This window comes from Lynx canadensis, chromosome B3, assembly GCF_007474595.2.
Source record: "Lynx canadensis isolate LIC74 chromosome B3, mLynCan4.pri.v2, whole genome shotgun sequence".
Lineage (NCBI taxonomy): Eukaryota > Metazoa > Chordata > Mammalia > Carnivora > Felidae > Lynx > Lynx canadensis.
Window position 1 is genome coordinate 97,884,693 of NC_044308.2, and position 23,475 is coordinate 97,908,167.

The following is a 23,475-nucleotide window of genomic DNA, read 5'->3' on the forward strand; positions in this document are numbered from 1 at the left end:
TGAATGGAAAAGTTTGATAGTTACTTAAAAAGTTAAACATATATCTACTGTCTGATCCAGCCACCCTTTGGTAATTACTCAAGAAAAAAGGAAATATATGTTCATATAAAGACTTGAACACAAATATTCATACCAGTTTTATTTGCAATAGCCAAGACTGGAAAACCAAATGTACACATATAGGTAACGAGATAAACAGTGGTATACACACAATGGAATGCCACTGAGCAATAAAAAAGGAGTGAACTATTAACATATGAAGCAAAATGGATGAATCTCAAGACAATTATGCTGAGTAAAAGAAGCCAGACAAAAAGAGTATATATCGTATGATTCCATTACTATAAAACTCTAGAAAATGCAATCTATAGTGATGGAAAGCAGAACAGTAACTGCTTGGCTACAAGAAGTGGGGAGGGTTGGGAGGGAGAATTATGAGAGTCAAGAGGAAATTATGGGGCTGAGGATATATTCAATATTTTTTTGTGATGGCTTCACTGATATATACATACACAAAAACTTATCAAACTGTACACTTTAAATATATGCAGTTTATTATATGTCAATTATACTCCCAATAGTTTTAGAAAATAAAAATATAATATTTTAAGGTAGCATTTTCTTTAACTAGGGTATATAATGAAGAATTGAAACCGCAGCTGTACACTATCAAATCTTTAAGGTCAGAACCATTTCTTATGTTTTTGGTTTCCTCTTATTTCCCCACCCTTTTATTTCTAATATACAGGTAATCTAGTGCCATGCTTTGCCTAAGGAAAGCACTCAGTATATACCTGTTAAATAAATAAATTCACTGTAGCAAAGAGATTTCTTAGCCTCACTGAAATCTGGCCATCTGGCACTGGCGAAAATTGAGAACTCCATAAAATTAGTTTTTATTTCACTGGATATGCACTGGAGACTCAATTATCCCATATAACATTACAAATGAGATTTCCAATCTATGTTCCTCCGTTCTCACTATCAATATTCACTTCTCAGATTCAGTGCTCTTAGGTGCTTTCTTTTCTTTTTTTTTTTTTTTTTTAGAGAGAGAGAGAGAGAGCGAGCAAGAGAGAGAGGGAGCGCGTGCACACCCATGAGTAGGGGAGAGGGAGAGAGAAAGAGAGAGAGAATCTCAGGCAGGCTCCACACTCAGCACAGAGCCCAACATGAGGTTTGATCCCATGACCCTGGATTACGACTTGAGCTGAAATCTTGAGGGGTTTTCAATGTAAGTTTTTTTTTAAATGGAGATAAGTACAGGACAAGAATTTTATTCTATTCAGCTTAATATTATGTGAGGGCTTACCGTAAAATAATCAAAGCACGTAGAGAAAACTATTGGTGGAAGCTAACATTTTTGTCATTAAAATTTTCCTTAAATGGAATGCAATGGCATATGATCTGTCATGTGAATATTAAGTACATTCCCATACAGGCAGGCCATTAGCCTATAAAGCCAAGAAAGTGCAGGCTAGATCAATGGTTCTGCGATGTTTCAGGGACAAAGCATTTCGAAGTTACACTGCTCTTAGCAGAATATGAAATATTAAGTCATTTATATTTCATCATAGAGAGTAGGTGTAATATTAGTAAAAATGACTACAAAACTGAAAACTATAGGCACATGTTTGTAAGAAAAAACAAAAAGTGCCAAACTTTTTCCTGCAAAATCTCTGTATCTCTTGTTCATTTGTGTTACTATCTTTCACTACTCACTAGCAAGTAAACTGTAGCAGACACACCATAGACTTAAGAAAAACTTACGAGAGAAAAATAAAATTGAAAAAAATTAATATTGGCTTTTTTCCCCCTCTGAACTAGGAAAAGATCACTATTCTCAATATGCTTTTATTCAAAGGATATTTACTCCTAGTGCCAAATACGCACTTCCTTCAGCATACTACCAAAACTTTTAGTATGTACTCTTTCTTAAAGAAGATCTGCCTGACAAGGTACCTGCACTCAAAGAGTAAACAGGCTCTCCTTTCCCACCTCTTCTCAGCTGCCCTCCCACTTTGCTGAAGAGGCAGATCTCTAACTTACTCTGAATGTCACTATGGTGTGTTGCCCTGGGGTGCAATAAAAAACTAATAACTAAATTCTAGGACACTAAACAAAGAGACAATTACAAATACTTTTCATTAAAGTACCCTGCTTCTTGGGGTGCCTGGGTGGCTCAGTCAGTTAAGCGTCCGGCTTTGGTTCAGGTCATGATCTCACGGTTTGTGAGTTTGAGCCCCGCATCGGGCTCTGTGCTGACAGTTCGGAGCCTGCAGCCTGCTTTGGATTCTGTGTCTCCCTCTCTTTCTGCCCCTCCCCTGCTCATTCTCTCCTTCTCTCCTTCTCTCTCTCTCTCTCTTTCTCTCTCTCTCAAAAATAAATAAATAATTTAAAAAAGTACCTTGCTTCTTCCATTTGCTAGCCTACTATCAAAAAACACAGCCTAAGGAGAAAAACTCATGAAAACAAAGAAAAGAAAGCATCTTTAAGAAATATTAAAAGGCAGTATTACCTTATCTCGTTCAGGAGAAAAAAATTCAAAGCAAGTTTTCACACTTTATCTACTTTCCTATCTTACAATTAGAATTCAGAAGTGAGATGGCTGGCATGTGACATGTATTAACACATTCATTTGAACGCATTCATTTGAACTGAAAAATTAAGTCAGACTTTGTCTCAAAGAAGATAAATATGATGAGGCTGGTTGGCTTGACAATTAAAACTAACCTTAGCAATTTGGTTATATGGTGGATATTTTGCATTAAACAAATGAGCGTGGTACTCAGAATTCTAAGGTGGCCCCTAGGATTCCCCCCCCCCCCCCGTTATATACGTGCTCTGTGTACTCCTCTTGAGTGTGGGCAGGACCTGTGAATGTGATGAGGATATCACTCCTATGATCAAGTTACCATATAAGGCAAAAGTGAATATGATCCATAATCAGTGGACTTTGAGTTAATCAAAAGATTATCACTAAATCAGGTGAATCCTTTAAAAGAAGGTCTAGAGTATGAGATAAGAAACAGCACCAGATACATTCCTGTTGGCCTTAAAGAAACAAACTGACATGTTATAGAGAAGGTCGTGTGGCAAGGAATGGCAGCAGCCTCCAGGAGCTGAGGGCCTCAGACATGTAGCTGCAAGGAAATGAATTCTGCCAATAACTACATGAGCTTGGAAGAGGATTACCAAGCTTCAGATGAGACTGCATGCCCAGCCAAAACCTTGACTGAGACCCTAAGCAGAAAACCCAGGTAAGAGCTGTGCCTAGACTTTTGACCTACGGAAATTGAGACAATAAATGTGTTGTATTAAGCCACGAAGCTTGTAATAATTTGTTACACAGCAGAACATGAATACAATGAACTAGATCTACAGCTCCAAGAATTCAATGAAAGTATGTTTAAAGATGAGGCATCTGGGTGGCTCAGTTGTTAGTTAAGCATCCAACTCGTGATTTCAACTCAGGTCATGATCTCACGGTCATGGGATTAAGCCCCTTGTCGGGCTCCATGCTGACGGCTCAGAGACTGCTTGGAGTCTCTCTCTTCCTCTCTCTCTACCCCTTCCCTGCTCATGCACTCTCTCTCTTCCACAAATAAACATAAAAAAAAGAAAATGTTTAAAGAATATGATAAGGTAAAATATATTTTATTAGTAAATACTGTCATAGCTAAAGTGTACTAAAGTTAATACTGTTTTCATTTTCCCAATTTTTCTTAGATATACTGGACTAAACAAAGTACTTGGAAGCAAAAAAGTGAAAAAGTAACAGTTATAATTATTAGTCATTTGACACGTTCTAGAAAAGCTAGAAAATAAAAAAGTGAATAGCTCTAAATACCAGGCAACAAATCATTCTGCAAGTCAGGTGGTTTCCAACTTTTTACTTTAAACAAAAGGAGTTTAAAGTAAATGAGTTGCTGGGTGACATGTCATTAAGACTCTTTGATAGATCACAATATAATTTTTGGCATATAATTTTGAAAGAAGTTTAAAAATGAGTTTGATTGTTTTAAATTCTTCTATTTATGTTAACAAGGGGTCTCAGGGCTTACATCTATAGAAATGGGAAATAGGAATAGAACTAACACTGAACTATGATTCACCTCTGCAAGACCCTATCTTATTCTAGCAGTTAAGTCATCCACAAAACATGAACTAATTTAAAAACAATGCTGGGGCGCCTGGGTGGCGCAGTCGGTTAAGCGTCCGACTTCAGCCAGGTCACGATCTCGCGGTCCGTGAGTTTGAGCCCCGCGTCAGGCTCTGGGCTGATGGCTCGGAGCCTGGAGCCTGTTTCCGATTCTGTGTCTCCCTCTCTCTCTGCCCCTCCCCCGTTCATGCTCTGTCTCTCTCTGTCCCAAAAATAAATAAACGTTGAAAAAAAAAAAAAAATTTAAATAAAAAAAAAAAAAACAATGCAAACAACTACATAGGTGTCACTGAATAATGCACATTCAATAAAACTTTATAAGTACTAATTGTTCAAAATCCATGACATACATGTTCTTTTGATCAACCATGTCCTGCTAGTAATTCACCCTAAAAGAAAGATCTTAACACTTTATAGTCACTGAAGAGTTTTAAAAATTCAATATGTAGACACTTTTGTTGAGGAAAATGTAACTATAAAGAAGAGATAAAAGACTCTCAAGCATAAAAATAATATATTAGACTATAATTATGTGGAGGAAGTGGAAGGAAAAATTCAGAGTGAAAAAAGAATGATATAAAATTTCCAGCTGTTAAAAACAGCACTTTGTCCCATTTGCAATGACATGGATAAAGCTAGAAAGTATAATGATAAGTGAACTAAGTCAGGGAAAGACAAATACTGTGTGATTTCACCCATATATGGAATTTAAGAAACAAATGAGCAAAGAGAAAAAAGAAAGAGAGATGAACAAACAGACTCTTAACTATAAAGAACAAAATGATGGTTACCAGAGGGGAGAGAAATGGGGGGATGGGTCAAATCGTTGATGGGGATTAAGGAGTGCACTTGTCATGATGAGCACCAGTTACTGTATGGAAATGATGAATCACTATATTGTACACTTGAAACTAATATAACACTGTATGTTAACTAACTGGAATTAAAATAAAAACTTTTTTTTAATATATATATATTTTTTAATGTTTATTTGTTCTTGAGAGACAGAGAGACAGAGCACGAGTGGGGGAGGGGCACAGAGAGAGACTGGGAGATACAGAATCTGAAGCAGGCTCCAGGCTCTGAGCACTCAGCACAGAGCCCTACGTGGGGCTCGAACTCACCAACTGTGAGATCATGACCTGAGCTGAAGTCGGACGCTCAACCAACCGAGACACCCAGGCGCCCCAAAATAAAAACATTTTTTAAAAAGAACTTTGTCATGTATATTATAAAAAGATGAATGGTGGATATCAACTTGTTATGGTATTTAGATTTCACTGGATTTATTTAAAAGACTGATGGAACTGTTTTATTTTAAAACATCAGTATTTAGGGGTGCCTGGGTGGCACAGTTAATTGAGTGTCCAATTCTTGACTTCAGCTCAGGTCATGATCTCAGAGTCATGGGATCGAGCCCTGTCAACACAGGGCCCCGTGCTGAGTGTGGAGCCTGTTTATGATTCTCTCTATCTCCCTCTGCCCTTCTCCCCTACTCATGCTCTCTCTCTCTAAAACGAAAACAAAAAAAGTCAGTATTTAGAACACATATACATTTTTTTAATGTTTATTTATTTTTGAGAGAGAGATACAGGGTGTGAGTGGGGGAGGGTCAGAGAGAGAGGGAGACACAGAATCTGAAGTGGGCTCCAGGTTCTGAGCTGTCAGCACAGAGCCTGACGTGGGGCTCAAACTCACAAATGGGGAGATCAGACCCGAGCCGAAGTCAGACGCCCAACCGACTGAGCCACCCAGGCGCCCCCTAGAACATATATAAAATTATATCTTCTGCAACTATTTGAACGTGAAAAATTTTAAATGTCAACATAAAAACATGCAATTAAAAAATTTCTTTTGGGGCAAACCATAAGAGACTCTTAAATACAGAGAACAAACTGAGGGTTGATGGGGGTGGGGGAAGAGGGGAAAATGGGTGATGGGCACTGAGGAGGGCACTTGTTGGGATGAGCACTGGGTGTTGTATGTAAGTGAGGAATCATGGGAATCTTCCCCTAAAACCAAGAGCACACACATACACTGCATGTTAGCCACCCTGACAATAAATTATACATATAAAAAAATGTCTTTTGGGGATACATAGCAATAAAAGTAAAAAAAAAAAGCAAAGCAAAACAAAACAAAAAACAAACCCTCTAATTTAGGAGAATCAGGGCTCCATGCTGATTAGATTTGAGCCTAGTGTGACACAGAAGGGAAGGATGATGACCAGGTTTCTGGCTTGAAAACTGAGTATATCATTTATACTGGAGGTTTTGGAAGATGATAATAAACTTGGATTGGGTTATGTTGTGAACATCTACATAGGAATGTCCAGGAAGCAGGGGATGTAGCAGTTTTAAATAGGCTTCAGGAGAAGTCCTCTTTAAGATGATGTTTAGGGGCGCCTGGGTGGCGCAGTCGGTTAAGCATCCGACTTCAGCCAGGTCACGATCTCGCGGTCCGTGAGTTCGAGCCCCGCGTCAGGCTCTGGGCTGATGGCTCAGAGCCTGGAGCCTGTTTCCGATTCTGTGTCTCCCTCTCTCTCTGCCCCTCCCCCGTTCATGCTCTGTCTCTCTCTGTCCCAAAAAAATAAAAAACGTTGAAAAAAAAATTAAAAAAAAAAAAAAAGATGATGTTTGACTTAAAGGAGATACGAGGACCAATCATGTTTTCAATCTGCAGGAAGGTTGTTCTAGGCAGACAAAACAGCAAATACAAAAGCCCAGAGATTAGAATACGTCGTCTACAGATTAGAATGTCTCTATCTGTGGGTACAAGATAGCCACTATGGGCAGGAGCAGAGCAAAAAAGGGACAGTAGTAAATGAAGTCAGAGGCGTAAAGGTAAAGGGCAGCATAGAGTGCAATAACCTATTGAGAGGACTTAGACTTTTATTCTGAGAAGCAATGAGAGTTTTGAACAAAGGAATGACATGATCTTACTTACCTCTACTATGTTAAGAAAAGACTGAATGGGGCAAGGGCAGAAGAGAGGAGGCCAGTTATAGAGTATTTTAATACTCCAGGAGATTGATGATGACTTGGTCTCAGGTGGTAGAAGTGGAAGAGTAAGAAATGGTGACTGAATGAATATAGCTACTGTTTTCGAAGTACAGCTAAATGGATTTTCTGACAGATTAGAGAGACAAGATTTAGGAATAACTCCAGATTTTTATTTGGAGCAACTAAAAGGATGGAGTAGCCATTTACTGATATAAGAAATACTACAAAAGGAGCAGGTTTTGCAGGGGAAGAGAAGGAACTCAGTATTGGTTGAGATGCCTATCACAAATACATGTGGAAGTATCAAGCAAGAAGTTGCTTAGGCTCAGGAGAGAGGTCTGAGTCAGAAATAAAAATATGGAAATCATCAGATACGGATGACATGCGAAGCCATGAGGCTGGATGGGATCCACAAGAAGTGACTGTAAATAGAAACAAAAGTCCCAAAACTAAGCTCTGGGGAAGTCAGGATGAAGTAGTTAGGGAAGATGAGGAGGAATCAACAAAGGGAGAAGACCTAGAAGGAATAGCCAGAGGGAGAAAACCTACAGAGGTTGGCATCCTGGAAGCCAAACAAGGAAAAGGATTTCAAGAAAGAGAAGTTCAACCGCCAAATGCTGTTAATGGGTTACTTAAGAAAGCAAAGTGCTATGTAAGTAAGAGGTAATGTTTGAGTTTACAAAGGGACTTAAGAAAACAGGGAGACTGAAAACTTTCCTTGGAAGAGACAATACTAGTGCTCATATCTACATCTTGATGTTATTTTCATTGTATTGCTTCATCTCCACACATTAAAATGTGAAGCGCACAACACTTCATACATTACAAAGGCTTTCTACTATCATATGTTCTTACATAAAAGAAGAAAAGTTTCAGGTTGTTAATTTTTAACGTGACTACATGAGATAATGCTAAGTCCATTAGTTCCATTAAAATTCCTTCCTGATTCAAACATACAGGCTAACAGAGGATATAATCAAACTACCGTTCCCTTGAAAGAGAGGCCATGGTTAATATAAAAGACACATAGTGGATTTATGTCAAGTGGTAACACAGGTAATGCTTTGGATAGTCAGCATAAAACACTTTAATGGAATATTATCGCTCCAAATATACCATACCAAAATTAAACTGAAAATGGAGGACGACTACTAAATCATGGCTGACAGGGAACTAAATGCAGCAAGTTAAAATGCATTCCTAATGCTCATCCAGTTCTGGCTGAACCCCTTGGGTCAGTTTGGGTCATTATTAGTTTGGAATAATTCCAAATGACTCCCTGGAGTTCTACTTTTATATTCACTGGCTTTAGGAAATCCAGAACAGGACTGACGTCACAAAAAATCATAGGATATCCTATTTGTTGCTAGCTTTCAGTTGCAGTTATCTTTTAAAAAAGCAATTTGATCAAGTTAATCTAATTATTTTGTTACATAAATAACACTACAGGACTTCGTATTTTCAGGTAGAAACGTTAACCTGGTCTTACCAACTAGCCTCTACTTTTCACTTCATCTTGGTTCTTTAAAACAAGTCGTGTTTCCTACCTTTCCCTCAGTCTCAAACTTTCTCCACCCCCACTCCCTTTCTTTGTCAACTCCTATTGATCTTTCAGATAATTGTTTACTTCTTTATTGTCTTTCTCAGTCCTCTCCCACACAGCCATTTAGAAGGGAAGCTTTATGAGAGCAGGGGCCTTACTACAACCTATCAAGAGTAGTGCCGGGAACCTATGAGGCACTCAATAAATATTTGAATATATCCTCCACAACTCGGCACAGATGTTACTTCCCTAGAAAAGCCTTCCTTCACCTTCTTATGTTAGTGACACCAAGTTTATTTTCTCAAAGCACCCAATGATTTTTTTCTGGGCCCCAGAAAGATCCAGAGCAGTCTTCTAAAATGGCTCCAGGAGACATTAGTACAAAGGCAGAAACACTAGATCTTACAGAGGTCACAAAAGCATTTCTAAACCAAAACCCCCGACCCTCTTTTTCCTTGCCACAGACTGCTATTTACTTAACTCAGACGTTCTCTCATACCTCTTATATTTTAGACAGCTATCTAAGAGCAAACTTTAACATTTGGGGTGGGGAGTTCATATTTAACCTAATTAAGTTAGAGTCAGGAACAATGTAATTCAACCAATTCTTTCTCTCTATGACATTTGTAGCTACAGATAGTAAGACATCAGATATTTTCTTTTCCATAATTAGCCTGGTGAAGAACACCTGAAGGAAAAGACATCCACAAGGGAAACATCAGGGACTAAAAAACTGTTAAAATGATTTTAAGGTATGTTTCCCATACGTAGAATGCTTACACTGATTTTTCGCAGCATACACTCAATAGCACATACACAAAGTACCAAAGGCATTTCAAAGACATAGGTAATAAGCTGCACTTACAAGTATACTCCTGTGCTCTTTTTTCCTCCCAAGTAATATGATAGCTTCAATTTTCTTAGGGAGTAGTGGTGAAGGCATTTATGTTTCTTGCTCTTTTAGGGAAGATACATAATTTAGCAGTAATGTTAACAATCATGTATCATCCATTAGTAATGTCATTTCCCTCTGCTTTACCCTCTCTAGTTCTTTACGTACGTAAATGCTCTACATGAAGTTCTGTTATAAAAGTTAAATAACAACAACAAAAAGTGAAAGAACAAAAACAAAACAAAAAGTGACAGAACACATTTTTATTTTCAAAATCATTTTTCCATAAATCTATTTTTCAATGTTAGTGTTTCTATGTAGCGAAATACATATTTAAAGTTGGTTTAAAAAATGTGGTTTTGGGGGCGCCTGGGTGGCGCAGTCGGTTAAGCGTCCGACTTCAGCCAGGTCACGATCTCGCGGTCCGTGAGTTCGAGCCCCGCATCGGGCTCTGGGCTGATGGCTCAGAGCCTGGAGCCTGTTTCTGATTCTGTGTCTCCCTCTCTCTGCCCCTCCCCCGTTCATGCTCTGTCTCTCTCTGTCCCGAAAATAAATAAACGTTGAAAAAAAAAATTAAAAAAAAAAAATTAAAAAAAAAATGTGGTTTTGGGGTGCCTCAGTGGCTCAGTTGAGCATCCAACCCTTGATTTTGGCTCGGTTTATGATCCCAGGGTTGTGGGATCAAGCCCTGAGCTGGACTCTGATGTGGATGTGGAGCCTGCTTGAGATTTTCTCCCTCTCTCTTTCTCTCTCTCTCTCCCTTTGCCCCTCTCCCTAGCTCACGTGTGCGCTTTCTCTTAAAAAAAAAAAAAAAAAAAAAAGACCCCTGTAGTTTCCAGGGCCAACAATGGTGACTTTACCATATTATTTGATTTTCACAAAAATTAGCCAAAACTTGAAAACAGGCAAAAGAGATTACTAGGTGTCTTTCAGTACAATGCTGTATTCAAAGCTCTGATTACTCCGTAATGACTGCATTATTTTAGAAATCTGTAAGATTAACATAAAGATGTTTTGTCTGGTACAGAAACAGATAATTTCAAATCAATAGAAAAGACAATCCACAACTCAGTGTTTATATTCCTATAGGATATTAACTAATTTTGTATCTTACCCAACAATCTTAATACTACTTTTAAATTATCTATAAATACCTACCTCCTAAAATTTTCATATGAAGAAGCCTTAACATCTTGTGAGTTCCCTCATTAAGGAATGCATTAAATCAAACTCACTAACACATGTTCATTTATATTTGCATGACAGTTATGATTTTACTTTTCTGAAAATTATACTTCAAGTTTTCGAGGTTCCACCAAGTAGAATCTGATAGAGCCAATTGAACTACATTGCTCTTTTCTCACACACACACACACACACACACACACACACACACACACAGATATTCTTTACATAACTTTGAGTTCCTAAATGCTATCTTATTTATATAAACCAAAACGAGAAAGTTTAGAATTCTCAGTGTAGATGGTAAACACTTTTAGAGTGGGGCCCCTGCTTTTATTCATCTGTGTAATTTTAGTTCCAGCATGGTGCCAAATACCTAAAATGTGTTCAATTAATGTTAATTGCAATCATACTTCAATTTTTAAAAATGCAGGGATAAAAATAAAGCACAGTAAAAAAAGAAAAAAAATGAAGTATACCACATGTTCAATGGAGGAAAAACCAACTGGAGGAGAAAAATCCTAGTGGTCTAAACTACTGCTACAAGTCAATTACTAATCCTGGTCGTCTTTATAACTATCTGTCAGCTGAAGGAAGCCAAATTCTAGAGGCTTTCAATGTAAAGACAGAGCGTCCCAGGAAATGGCAGGATTTCTCATTGTACAAAGGTATGGGTGGCAGACACATACCAGAATGTAACACATCCTACAAAGAAAGAGTGAACTTTGAACTCTTTATGAACTGTAACTCTTAGCAGGCACTACAAACCTACAGGTTGCAATACCACAAATACCCAAATGCCACAAAACTGAACGTAATTCAAATTACTAACACCAAAAATTTTCCCAAAATATGAAAAATGTCTTCCTTAGGAATATATCTCAATTCTATAATAACAGTAAATTAATGAATTAAATAAAAATTGCTTTTTGAATTCAATTCACCTAAGACCACATTTTCTTAGGTGTATTGATTCCATAAGCATGGGATATACGAGAACTGTGGTATAAGACAATACAAATCTACAAAACACCTGAGCTCCAGGTAAACAAGCACAGAAAATAAATGCAAAATAACAGTCTCAAAGCAATGGACTAGCAGGCTTGTTCTGGCTTTGTTTCTAGCCTAACCTGAAGAAGTAAATCTGTGCATGCAGGATCATTAGGGTAAAAGCTACCTACTGAATAAGTTACGCAACATACATTCAAAGACTATTTGCTACCAGAAAGTACCTGTAGGTAGATACGTGCGTCACAGTGCCAACAATACATGCCTACCTGATAACTGCACTCACACTTCTGCTGAGTGCAACTGTTCACGGACAAGTCAATTACTATCTAAGCATATCCCCCTTTACTTTCAACTCAGGCCAGAGTTCATTATCACTACTCAGCACATACCCGTTTCTTTCCCCCTCCGTTTAGCATCAGGCTGCCCATGGAAGTAAAGTCAATTTAATACTTCAACACCCAGCATGCCAATGAAATGATAACTGCCACTGGTTACCTCCACTAAGTTCTCTAAAAAGACATGACTTGGTGTTTGGCCCAAGGGAGGCAGTATCTCCTTGTAAGAATTATGAAAACAGGGGCGCCTGGGTGGCGCAGTCGGTTAAGCGTCCGACTTCAGCCAGGTCACGATCTCGCGGTCCGTGAGTTCGAGCCCCGCGTCAGGCTCTGGGCTGATGGCTCGGAGCCTGGAGCCTGTTTCCGATTCTGTGTCTCCCTCCCTCTCTCTCTGCCCCTCCCCCGTTCATGCTCTGTCTCTCTCTGTCCCAAAAATGAATAAACGTTGAAAAAAAAATTAAAAAAAAAAAAAAAGAATTATGAAAACAATGGAAAATCTAAAACTGAATGCAGGTGGAAAATGTTTTTACTTTTAAAATATACCTCTTCCTTTCACTTACAGAAATGTATTGTATGAACATTTATTTTCCAAGTGCAGTCTTTTAAGTTAATGTTTATTTTTCTTTATTATTTTGAAGTTTATTCTTGGTTATTTTGCACAAAATGCGGATGGGGCTAAACCTGCATCAATGGCAATGGAAGCCCATGTTCAGCAGGTGTCATGTCTAATCCTGCAGTCTCTGTCTTGACTTTACAAAAAGGTTTATTTTATTTTTTTTAATTTTTTTTTTTTTCAAAGTTTATTTATTTTTGGGACAGAGAGAGACAGAGCATGAACGGGGGAGGGGCAGAGAGAGAGGGAGACACAGAATCGGAAACAGGCTCCAGGCTCTGAGCCATTAGCCCAGAGCCCGACGCGGGGCTCGAACCCACGGACCGCGAGATCGTGACCTGGCTGAAGTCGGACGCTTAACCGACTGCGCCACCCAGGCGCCCCAAAAAGGTTTATTTTAAAAATGACAGTGTGATTACTATCTAAATGCACAAACGAAGACCGACATCACCTACAGGAGAGATGCACTCAGGCGATATACACCCAAACTTGAAAGACTGATTTTTATGAGCTGCCCCTTTTTTGCCCCCTTAAAATGATTCCAAGTTCTAAACTGCACCCAGTGAAGAAACACCAAATTTTATAGGGGAAATCTCTTGTAAACAGATAAGACACTTCTGGCAGGAAGTTAAGAAGGCACTTTAAATTTACCTCAAGAATTGTAAACGGAGTCTTACGGCTCACTGACATTTCACACGTGAAACACATTCATATTACAAAACAGTACTGCCCCTTAAGTGAGTGGACACCCTTGACAAGCAAACTGCCTAGGGGAACACCCCCAAAGAACCTGATTAAAAGTAATTACCAGGTCTGGAAATGAACTTTTGTTTTAGAAACTATGTAAACACCAGCGAGACTTTCTCCTGCCCGAATCCAGCCTGAGGACAACAAATTGGCCAATGGCGGAAGTCGCCTGACAAAATGACTGCAACATGAAATCCATTTTTATGATCATAACAAAACCTTCCTTCCGGGGCCAGGCAAAAACTTGAGAAAACGTCCTTCTGGATGCAACAGGCGATTGTTGAGCCCCCCCACAGCCAGCCATTGAGCAACAGCTGGACCCGCGGGACACCGGCACTGGGAGGATGTGCAGCTCTCCGTTAGAAGCTCGCAGGGGGCCCCGGGCCCGGCACCCCCCCCCCCCCCCGCCCGCCTGCTGCCGGGCTCCGCAGACGCAGCTCGCGGCCGCCCCGGCACCTCCCTGGGCCCCCGCGGCCGCCCAGGAGCGGCACTGACCTTCCGCAGGGCCGATACCAGCAGTCCCCGCCATTTCGGACTGTTCTCTTCGCTGAAGAACTCGTACGGCTGCGGCGCCTGCTGCATGGCCCCGGCGGCAGCGCCTCTGCATCAGGGGCGGCCCGCGGACCGAGCCGGGCCGGGCGGGTGGCCTGACAGGCAGGGCGCGGGCCGCCTCGCCTCGCCGGCCGCCGCCGCCCGGGCCGCAGCTACGGCCGAGGCGGCTCGGGGGCGGCGCCGGCGGGCGGGCGGGGGCTCCGGGGGAGGTTTCCTCGGCCCGGGCGGCCTCGCCTCGCGCAGAGTCCGCAGAGGAAGCGCGGCGGCCCGACAACCCGGGCTACCCCCAGCTGCGACCGAGACGTCGGCCTCCTTTCCCGGCGGCGTTGGCCCGCTCCTCGGGCGGCTCCTCCTCCTTTGTCTGGGTTCGCAGTCCCGCGCGGGGTACAGCTGACCTCGCCCTCGCCCCCGCCCCAACTACCGCTACGGCCGCGGCAGGCGGAGAGCGGCGGCGGCAGCTCGTCTCTTCATCGCCTCATTCCCAGCCTCCCAACAGGCAACGCCGCCCGGCCCGCTCGAGTCACCTCCAGAGGGCCCTGGGGATCGGGCGAGCGAGCCACACTCTGGCGCGCACAGTGCTGGCCACCGCCGCCGCCCCTTCAGACGCCGCGCACAGCGCCCCGGGGCCGCCGCCGAGCTCCGGGCCCCAGCAGTCGCCTCTCGGCCCGCCCCCTCGGCCCGGCGCTCATTATCCCGGGTCGCCGGAGAAGCCCCGCACGGAGCATGCGCGCCGCGGAGCAGGCAGAGGCGCCGGCCGGTCGCGGACTTTCAGAGGCGCGGGGGCCCGGCCGTGGGTGTCGGCCTGTGCTAGGGACTTGCTGGGGGCCTGTCCCAGATCGACTCTTCAACTTACTGTGTCTAACACGAACGCTCCCTTCTCTCGACCTTCCCAAGACAATCCTGACTCGGTGCCACTCTTCGAGGACGACAGTCATGGGAAGCAATTCAGGACGGGGAGAGAAAGGGACATTCGGGCTGGACACGATGTTTAACGTATGTGTATACATAGGAGGTAGTTAACTATTTCATAGTGTGATGTTTTGGGGATTGAAAGGTGAGGCGCGGAAAGCCCTCAGCCACCAGTGAGGAAGGGAAAGAAAGAACGGGCGGCGGGGCGGGGGAGTACATGCTGTATACTTCAGTTCCAGGATCAGTAACTCAACAATTATCCTCTTCTCAAACACACCTCAATTTGTCATTTGGCAAAAATCGGAAAGACAGAGTTGGAAAATTTATTTTTCTAATCCAAGTACCCACGGAATCACGAATTTCTTCTAATAAAGTCACATCCACATTCCCATGTACTTGGGATAAAGGGTAGGATAGTAAAATGCTTGTATTTCTCCAATTACTTTTTCAGTGACGGCAGACTTTGACTTATACAGACGGTTTTTTACTTTTCTCTCCTCGTCCGGAACTCCAGCTGTAAACTACTAGGCTGTCAAACGAGACTGTCATTATATTTTCTTACAAGAGAGTAAAGTGGTCAGTAGGAAGTTTCATTCTTGGCCAAGGAGGATATTGGAAGCCTTCTGAGTCAAATTTGGCTGAAGACACATTGTTTACCCAAATCTGTATTTAAATTTTAAAATTGTTAATATTTTTAAATCAAGAGATTTCATATAAAAATGGATTTCCAGCTTCTGGACAAAAATCCAGCAACACTGGGTGCTGCTGCATTCCTGCAAAGGAATAGTCAGCAAGCAGGCAATCGGTAGTGGCTGCCCTCTTTAGAAAAGTATGCCATCCCATTTCCAGTTGGCTATACTCCCTACCTGGCACTCTTCACTCTTTTATGTAACCTGCCTAGTCTCTACAGGCATCTGAGTTGTGATCTCTGAGCTAGGCAAACAGAAATGTGATCCACCTGCATGAGGGGGATAATCCAAGAATTACTCCTGTAAAAATCCCAACCAGACAAAAGGGCCATCTAGAAAAAAATGTTGGATCCATACCCCACATGACACGCTAGGATAAATTCCATTATGTATCAAAGACTTAAATGTAAAAAGTTAAAACCATAAAATAATTTGTTTATAATTTCAGAGTACAAAAGACCTACTATGATATAAAATTTAGAATATTGGTAAATCCATTTTTTTTTAATGTGTGGCAAAAACAAAAACCATCACAAGGTAAGGCAAAAAGCAGATGACAAACTGGAAAAAATGTTTGTAACTCATTTTCTAAATAGTTTATTTCCCCAATATCTAAAAGAGTTTCTACAAATTAATAGGACCAAACTTAAGGGGAAAAAAAGGATAGCAAATACGAAAAAACACAGTTCACAGAAAATGAAATATGTCTCTTAAACATAGTACAGATGCTCAACTTTACTCATTACAAGAAATTTAAATTTAAATTATGCCGTTATTTTTTACCTATTAGAATAGCCACATAGATCCAAAAGTTTGATGATATACTATGTTGGTGAGAATATGAAGAAACAGATACTCTAATATATTATTGGTGAGAGCTTAAATTGGTTCAACCTCTACCAAAGGCAACTTGACACTATCAAAGTTGCAAAGGCACATACCCTTTGACCCAGCAAATTCGAAGAATATGTCCTTTTGGCACACTTGCTCGAATGTGAAATGATTTAACACAAAGTTACTGACTGCAGTACTGTCACACCAAAAGCAAAACAAAAATGCCCGAGAAATAATTTAAATAATTGTCAGTAGGTATCAGGGACTGGTTCAACAAATAATAGTAAATTCGCAGAATGGAAGCTATAAAATCATTTGAAAAGAACCAGGCCACTGTGTTCAGGTCACTTGAACATTATCAAAGGGACAGTGCAAAGTGAAAAGAGCAGGGTGTATAATCTAGTATGCAGAGTATGCTACCACTTGTGTAAAAAGAAATGGAGGCAATATTTTTTTATGTATAATATCTCTGCAAGGCTGCACAAGAGATACTGACAATTTTTGTTGCCTCATGAATCAGTGAACTGGGTGGCTTGGAGGAGAGGAGATTCTTTCATGGAGTACATTTGGGGAATTTTGAATTTTCAACCATATGAATGTTGTACTTATTCAAAACACTGATTAATTAAAAAACATTTTAAAAATAATACAGGGCACCTGGGTGGCACAGCCGGTTAAGCGTCCAACTTTGGCTCAGGTAGTGATCTCGCATGATCTGATTGTGTCTCCCGCTCTCTCTGCCCCTCCCTCCTCATGCTCTGTCTCTATCTCAAAAATAAATATTTAAAAAAAATTTTTTTAAATAATAAACACTTGCTTCAAGTGTTAAAAAATGGAAGTATTAGGGATACCTGGCTGGCTTAGTGAGTAAAGCATGCTACTCTTGATCTCGGGGTTGTGAATTCGAGCCCCACATTAAGTGTAGAGATTACTTAAAAACAAAATCTTTTTTAAAAATTGGAGTATTAAACATACTGATACTATACTTGGTCATAAATTTGAGTTAAAATTAATATGCTAGTTATTTGACAAGTACTAATTTTGTCTTTTTAGAATTTAGAATGGCTTTTGGGAGATAACTTGAATAATCTAAGCACATCTCAAATTTTAAAAGGCAGTGAAAATTTTAACAGTAATATTCTTGCACTGAAAAGCATTTTCAAGAAGGACTTACTCAACATTTCTCCCATTTACTCTCTCCTACTTCCTCGATGTATTTAAAGCTACAAGTGCTGCCAGTCAGAAGCAAACCAAAGCAAGGCCACAGGAAACAATAAATGTCATTGTCACTCACTTTCATGGTTTGTTGCTGTAGCTAACTCTGGTCCTTTTATAATCCACCTGCTGGCAAGAAGTTGGAGCAGGCTCTCAGACAGATCATGTGCCCTATCACCCTTATATGAGGCTTATGCCCAGAAATCCAACCCCCTGTGTAAAAGATAGCATACCAGAATGTCTTCCTAAGAGAAACTATAATGATTTATGAAATTCCGATTTGATTGATTTACTGTCCCCTCCACTGCCTGCAAAGCACTGTGTGTTTATGTGTTATATATACATTCTGCTATGGAACAGAAACCATGTTCCCTGGTGCTCTGGGGGTATGAAGATGACACTGAGGTGAGCCAGATATTGCCACCACTACCAAGTGGAAAGCCATTTTTGTAAATGGGGAAGTGCTCTACTTTTTACCTAAAATATAAACCTCATTTTTATATTAAATGCAAATAGTTTTTTTCATTTTTCTAAGGTTGGCTGCTATTTAAAGCTATGATAGTTCATGTTTTACACACAAAAAATTCACTTGAATCAGTTTTATGAAACTAAAAATTATGTTTACAACACAAAAACTCATTAAAATATTTTAATATTTACATTTTCTTATCTCAGAAATACACAAAACTTTTAAATATTATATCAGTATTACACAACAAAACCCTATTGATATAAATATAAAATGTTTTGCAAACAGAATAACCTGCACATTCAAAACACTTTCAATAACTTTTTTCACTTATATTTTTTGGGCTATAATATAGACTCAAATGGAATGAGGGTTGCTTTAATGAGGACAGTTATTTTTATAATTTCAGTCTTTCACAGCTTAGTATATATGTAATCTCACTGTTTATGAAATAGAGAATTGTAAAATTTTCCATCTCTTAATAGTCTTGCGATGGAACAGAAAAATATCCTGTGTGTCACATTTCTTGGACGAATCAGTTGTTATGAAGAACCATTAGGGCTAATTTCTTCTGTGAATGATTTCTAAATGCTTTCAATATGTTCATCCCAAGTGTCAAATAATTGCCTAGTCTCTACCTGGGATGTGCTACTTCTTGAACATGAGTTGATGGTGTAGCCTTTCAAATTAATGGTTGAGGTAGCTCAGACAATGTAATCACTGAGGCTTGAAGTGAAAAAGAAGAAAACAGAAGTTTTTCCTTTCAGTCAAAATGCACATCCTTCTTAGTCATCTATCACACAGATTTGGAGAGATAAGAGGAAAGAATGAAGAGTGGAAGATTAATCCTGAGAGAGTATATATGAGGGAAGGGATGAAAATGTCTCGCCTAACTGGTGGTGCTGTAATAAAGTTTCCCCAATCAATGGGCTGCCATAAATTCATTTATATTTCTATTTTCCAACTTTCTGAATTGCAAGAATCATTTCAACAGATACCACACACATATATACAGTATACAGTATTGGCACTGGGCAATAATTTAAATACTCATGAAGTACACGTGAATGTAAGGCACTTTTGCGGTTTACAAAAGTGAATGCCTCAAAGTTAGGTATTTCCTCAAAATGAAGAAATATCCTCATAAAAGTTCATAGGATCCCTGAAAACCAAGTAGGCATGAATAAAATAGTGATCTTGGCTAACGTTTGAGAAACCTGGTATGACTGAAAAACAGAGATATAGAGGTAAATTTTTAAAATTACAGAGTTCTATATATCAGTGGCAGAATTCTAAAACTGCTCACATAAAAACCTATCAGTTCTAAGTTCTTTTAGTTTTGCAACCACAGAAGACTAAAGAGTAGGCAACAACCATTCATAGTGTACTGCTGTTTGGATTTAATGGGAACCCTACACCAAGTCAGTTATAAAAAGACTGGGAATAATAAAGGGTTTGCATTTCCTTTGCAAAGTTATTTCTTACAAATATTATAGCTAAGATAGAATCTTATTCAAACTACTTAAAAATGTGAAATTTCATAAATTTTCTTTAAATCAAGAATTTTAAATTCCCAAATACAAATACTGTTGCTCTAAATAATGTGAGCTTTCATTTGATCCTTCAAAGTTAAAAGGAGGTTTGCAACCTACAATATACTATATTTTCTGATCTAGGAGAGAAAAAAAAAAAAAAAGCTTAGATACTATAAAGACAAAACGTTAAGGGAATAATCAATTTTTTGTGCCATCGTTTCCAGAAATTCTAAGAGTCAAATCTCCAGATCATGGCTGGTGAGGAGAGGTCCGTAACAGTCAAGGATTCAGTACAGACACAACTGTACCTTGCTTCTTTATTCACAAAGGAGCATGGACTTTAAAAAATTATTTTTCTATGTTACAGCATTCTAACAATTCAGTTGTTATCTAAATGAGATACCTAACAATAAGATTTTCAAATCATTGTCCTTAAAGAATACAATTAGTATATTCTTGTTGCTGAATGTGGAAATTAAAATGCATACTTAGTTCCTTACATTATTTACAATTTAAATCTTTGTTGCACTTCATCTGCAATCATTCCAGAAATTGCAAGAGAAGAAGTAGCAGCAGGGGAAGGTGCATTTCTCACATGAAGAATGCGATTTCCAATATCCCCAACTCCTCCATCAAATACAAAATCTTCTATCAGATTTCCATCTCTATCCAGGGCTTGGGCTCTTACTCCAGCTGGACCTCTGCAAAAACATGATGGTAGTCAACTGACTAGGAGAGACAGGACACTTTACAGATCAGTGGTTTCAGAGTATTCTTAAAGCAATAAAGTCTTTATTCTTCTAAATGCACCATTATGTGGAAACCCAATAGGTTTGTGTTTAGCCAAAGGCTATCAGTTTGGTAGGGTAGCCTGTCAAACATATCCTTAGCCTAGAGCATAATGCCTGCCACATTACAGTGTCAATAAATGCTTACCAAATGAATACACAAATGGCAAGTTACTTATAAATATTTGTTTTTCCCAAAGTAGCAGATAAACCCACATTTAATTAAAAGATGCATTTTTAATTTGGATTTATAAGATGAATTTATTACAAAATCAACCAATGGGAATAAATAAGTCTCTTCTGACTAATAAAAAGCAATAGAAGTGGGAGTTATGTATGTCAGTTGCATTCCTAAATATGTGCGACAGGATTCTATTTATTTTTTCATTTTGTTGAGTATAAATTAACATTTATAGAGAAAAATATTTACAAATGGCAACAAGTTCTTTTTTGTGATTTGTTGCTATTTTCAACAGTTTAGCCTTCACTATCAGGATAACCTTCAATTAGCTAAACAGAGATGATAGAAAAAGCACAACCTGGCAGCATGTTCATACAGTAAGAGGCTTTACTACTGAAAGTTCTGCTTTATAACACGTGAGTTCAAAAATTAGTTTTTTTAAAGATAGTTAAAATTTACAAATGAAATCTAAATAGAGTATTTTTGAATCCAAAACTACCTCCCTTGTACAAAGCCAAGCAAGGTTAGGTCATAGATTGGATTTGTGTGTCATGTGGTGGCTGCAAACTCCCAGTTCCTAAGGGTGTGACCTAGGGCAAGCCTGTCCATCATGGTGCTAACCAGCTAAAAGTTTACTGGAAGCCTTCAGTCTGTTGCACATGAGCAAGCTGGATGCCACTGTGGGGCTCTGAGAATCCTGAATTCTTATTGGGTTTGTGAAGATTCCACATACAAATTCTTGAGGTTATCTTCTTTGATCCATTCCATAAAGCCATCAGTAGAAATCCTGACACCCACTGGATCACCAAACCACTCCACAAGCACAGGGGGATGCAAGGACTGACATCTGCAGGCTGCAAGAACGCAGCCTTTGGAGAGGGTCACAAGTTCCACCACACTGTTAGTGGTTCTGGCCACCTAGCATGGAGAAGGTGCAATCCTCTCCAGCTCCGCTGGTACCACTAATGTAAGCAATGTTTGTAACATTCTTACCTAATAAACAATTTAGGACAGTCATGTCAGCTTAAAAGCGTTCTTTGTCTGTTAAAATGAGTTGTCTGCAGATTGTTCCAAGAGCATATTGTCAAAACTATTAAAGTACAATACTGTTTGAAGACTATTAAGTGATGGTGTATCCTGTTTTTGATAAACACTTCTCATTTCTGTCCTTGCTTTATCTTATTAGGGAGTTTATACGTCAGTGTTTAAAATGCTGTTTGGCATAATAGGTGTAAAATCTGTAAAAGTGGGATGCAGAAGCTAGCCATGTAGGCTTACTGGTGCATATAACGAAGCCCACACTTCACTGGGGTGATGTAATGCTCTGCTGGCTTACTCTCAAATGGCTATTTTGGGGCACGTGGGTGGTGGCTCAGTGGGTTAAGCATCTGACTTCAGCTCAGGTTCGTGAGTTCAAGCCCCACATTGGGCTCTCTACTGTCAGCACAGAGCCTGCTTCAGATCCTCTGTCCCCTTCTCTCTCTGCCCGTCCCCTGTTCATGCTCTGTCTCTTAAAAATAAACAAACATTTTTAAAAATGGCTGTTTTTAGGGGTTTGGTAAGGACAAGCTTTTTAAATTGTATTCTATTTGGAAATGTGAAGACTATCCTAATCTTTTATCATGCTTATATGCAGAATAACAAAGTTAACTAGGGACCACATTTTTAGGTTGAATCCAATATTCCACCTATGTAACTGCTGCTTCTAAAAGAAGAGTTTAAAAGAATGCTACCATTTTTAGGAGAATTGAATAAACCTGTTGCAAGAGGGTTCACTTACAAATGAAAATAAATCCTACTTAACCTAAAAAAAAAAAAAAGACTACCTCCCTTGAAACTGTTCAGAAAACACAGTTTGAAAACAGCTGCCTTAGGGGTGCCTAGCTGGCCCAATTAGCAGAGCATGCAACTCTTGATCTTAGAGTTGTGAGTTCAAGCCCCATGTTGGGCACAGAGCTTACTTTAAAGAAAATAATAATTTTTAAAAAAGAGAAAAAAAATAGCTGTCTTTTACACAACACAAGACTCAACAAATAAGGCAACCATATTAAACATTTTTAATGATTCTGGGCCAATGAAGAGAAGTACTTGAGGAAGACAGAATAGGAGATCACTGCCCTCTAATGATAATACGATAATGATAATAATAATAATAATAATAATAATAATAATATGCTATTTACTAAGTGCTTTCTCTGTATTAGCAATTCTAATTCTGACAACAACTGTAAGAGGCTGATACAAGTATATATTTAACAGCAAAGAAATAGATTAAATAAGCTGCCTGAAGTCACAGAGCTATCCTATTCATTTGTAGAGAGGTAAATAAGAATTACAACAAGGGTGAAAGATTCTATAATAAAGGTAAATATTCTTACAGAAGGCTGCAAGGAATCTGGACAGGAGAGTTTTGAGGTGTAAGTATTTCTAAGTAAGAATCAGATACAACACACAGAACATAAAAAGAACTGGACTGATGCTAAGATGTCTTAAAGATACGTATCAACTGACACACCATGTTATCAGTCAGCACGCACTCCACTTTGTACATTCTGTTTTTGTAGCTTATCGCAACCCATCAAAGCAGCATTTGCCCTTCTTTTCCTGAACAATGCTGCTGTTGCTGTTAAGAGCACCTCCAAGAGTTTTCTTGTTCCACTCCTTTTATCTGGTAGAAGGCCAACATGGAGGGGGCACAGAGTGGCATGACCAGCCGTTGATGTTTAGTGAAGAAAACAAAACTTTTTTTTCTTACAGAGGTTTAGTTAGTACATTCCCCTAACTTTCCCTTCTAAGCAAAAATAAGTTAATAC

The 23,475-nt window shown here is 39.5% G+C and overlaps 2 protein-coding genes across 4 annotated transcripts in view; both read right to left on the minus strand.

Annotated features, from left to right (window-relative positions):
* Positions 1-14,088, minus strand: part of SOS2 (SOS Ras/Rho guanine nucleotide exchange factor 2) — a 90,630-nt gene extending 76,542 nt beyond the window's left edge. For both annotated transcript variants that reach the window (XM_030319050.2, XM_030319049.2), the window contains exon 1: positions 13,986-14,088. In XM_030319050.2, the coding sequence (XP_030174910.1) occupies positions 13,986-14,072 (87 nt within the window). In that variant the 5' untranslated portion in view covers positions 14,073-14,088. The remainder of the gene's footprint in view (positions 1-13,985) is intronic.
* Positions 14,089-19,996: 5,908 nt separating this feature from the next.
* The window catches only part of L2HGDH (L-2-hydroxyglutarate dehydrogenase), a 42,066-nt gene continuing 38,587 nt past the window's right edge, over positions 19,997-23,475 (minus strand). For both annotated transcript variants that reach the window (XM_030319057.1, XM_030319055.1), the window contains one exon: positions 19,997-20,394. In XM_030319057.1, coding sequence (XP_030174917.1) covers positions 20,199-20,394 — 196 coding nt within the window. In that variant the 3' untranslated portion in view covers positions 19,997-20,198. The remainder of the gene's footprint in view (positions 20,395-23,475) is intronic.